Raw genomic sequence first — 2,337 nt, 5'->3', positions numbered from 1 at the left:
AAAACAACAACAACAACAACATACCACCAAGTGGGGTCTGGGAGGGTAAGTGTACACAGTCCATACCACTACCTCAAATGTAAGATAGACAGGTTATTTCCAATAGACCCCCGGCTCAAAAAAACAATCTAAACAAGGAATAATAAAAGGACAAGATACAATAGAAATCAACATATCCAAGAATACCATATACAAGATACATCAACTAATACAACAAAAGATACCACATCCTAAACTCATACTAACCTTCTAACCTAATCTGCCTTCTCCACGACTTCCTATCTAAGGTCATGTCCTCGGTAAGCTGGAGCTATAGTTCAAATGCTCCCATCACCATTTCTTTTTGTATTTCTTTTTTTTTTTTAAATTCATTTTATACAAGTATTATTAGAGTTGAGATAACTTTGCTTGACAACTAGGATCTCTTTACAAAGAAAAAATATGAATAGCCAAATGAATCTTTAAAACTCATTGATAAACAACATTTTATTTACCTTTTTTTGGACATGTCTTCTTATGTGTCATATTTGAAAAAGCAACTATACTCACTTTTTGGCCTTTATAACAACGATCTTCTTCTCCAATTATTCCAACACCATTGTTACTCAAAATTTGAGCTCTTTTTTGCCTCACAACTTTTTTTCTCCAAATTTCTTCTCCATTAATTCTTTCTTATTTTCGTAGTTATTCTTCTTCAGCTCCTTTATATCCTTCATCATTGATCGATTTTTTCTTCAAATTTTTTTTAGTAGATCATTTACACTCTTATTCTAAGACAATCCTCCTCCTTCATTATCAACTCTTTGTGCCAGTTATATTTTGAGATACTCACATAATATATTTATGAAATGGACTTCATAATGATACCAAATCAATAATTACATAAGCTACAAAGTATTCCATGAAGACCTAATACTTCATTTAAATGAGAAACATAAAGTATAAAGACATATGAAACATTTCTTTTTGTATTTCTTTTTTTTTCCAATTCATTTTATACAAGTATTTATTAGAGTTGAGATAACTTTGCTTGACAATTAGGATCTCCTTACAAAGAAAATGTATGAATAGCAATCATAGATATCTTACCAATCCAATTGGGTTAATTAAGGCATTGTATGCTTCATAAAAAAGAATTAAGGCACTACATGGTCCTTTCAATTTTCAAGCTATAAAGCTATAAAAATGATTAAAAATTCTCCACCTGAATGGTCTTTATAGGAAACTGACTCCCATCACAATGGTGGTCTTCATAGAGTGAAATTCCATCAACTGAATTATGAAACACACATTTATCTATCTGTGACCATAGTGCCATTTCAACTAAGTACTCTAACCTTCTGTCCGGCAATGTAATAGGTGGCGGCAGTGCTTTTTCAAGTTCCATCAGCAAATCTTTTCGAAATTTATCGACAACATCAGGATCATCTCCCTTATCCAACCCTAATTCCTTCAAAGCAAGCAATCCAAAAGCAAGATTATGAACCTTTTCCCTCCCTACTTCTAAACCAGATATCCTTTTCTGTAAAATCTCCAAAGTTAAAGAATCTTCCCCACGATTCAAATTTTCAACAAACCACTGTTTAAGAACAAGAAACAAAGCTGAAGCTCTTGTATCACTGCTCAAGTCATTAAGTGTATTAAGGGTGTCAATACATGCATCCCAGTTAGCATAACGAATATGGGACTCGAGGGTCTCAAATTCAACAGATTTGTAGGCAATCCCAGATTCTGATTCCAAACATACAGCAGACTTCCCATAGCCTAAAGAATAGAGACATTGAATGATGACCCTCAAAAATTCATGCTTCTTTATTAGTTGTTTTGACCCAAGATTAGTCTCCATGCCACTATGCAATTTGAATACCTAACCTGCTTTCCACTTCCGAAGGAGAACAAGTTGTGAACAACTGAGACAAAGGGAAATTCAACTAATAGCATTTGGCACTGAATTCTTGTTCTCGAATTCTTGAAAGAGAATTGGGCTCGAACAAGTTGTTCGTTCACTTGTAGGGTTCGGCGTGATGATGAAGTTAATAAGTTACAAATCATCCGGTATAATTCATATTACAAGAAAAAAATTAAAAACATATTATTTGTTTAATTGACCTATATATTAAAAATTAATATAAAAAACTTGAAACCATGATCCATTTTTGAAATAAATTTATTATCTATCCGACATATATATAGATAGATTAATTATTAATTTGATATATCGATTATCGATTCAACTTATATATAAATAGATCGATTATCATTTCAATAAATGAGAAAATAGAAATAAGTCATTTTACTAATTGAAATTTTGAATAGTATAGGTCATTTTGCTAATTG

At 31.8% G+C, this 2,337-nt stretch overlaps 1 protein-coding gene across 3 annotated transcripts in view; it reads right to left on the bottom strand.

Moving 5' to 3' along the window:
• Positions 1 to 2,080, bottom strand: part of LOC107847410 (WD repeat-containing protein WDS homolog) — a 31,426-nt gene extending 29,346 nt beyond the window's left edge. The window contains exon 1 of one of the 3 annotated variants that reach the window (XM_047396853.1): positions 1,205 to 2,080. In XM_047396853.1, the coding sequence (XP_047252809.1) occupies positions 1,205 to 1,846 (642 nt within the window). In that variant the 5' untranslated portion in view covers positions 1,847 to 2,080. The remainder of the gene's footprint in view (positions 1 to 1,204) is intronic. The other 2 variants (XM_047396852.1, XM_047396854.1) reach the window with 2 other exon arrangements.
• Positions 2,081 to 2,337: the final 257 nt, after the last annotated feature.

The sequence above is a fragment of the Capsicum annuum genome, chromosome 9 (assembly GCF_002878395.1).
Source record: "Capsicum annuum cultivar UCD-10X-F1 chromosome 9, UCD10Xv1.1, whole genome shotgun sequence".
In the NCBI taxonomy this organism is placed as follows: domain Eukaryota; kingdom Viridiplantae; phylum Streptophyta; class Magnoliopsida; order Solanales; family Solanaceae; genus Capsicum; species Capsicum annuum.
Note: the sequence above shows the minus strand (reverse complement) of the source record. Positions and strands in the feature narration are given on the sequence as shown.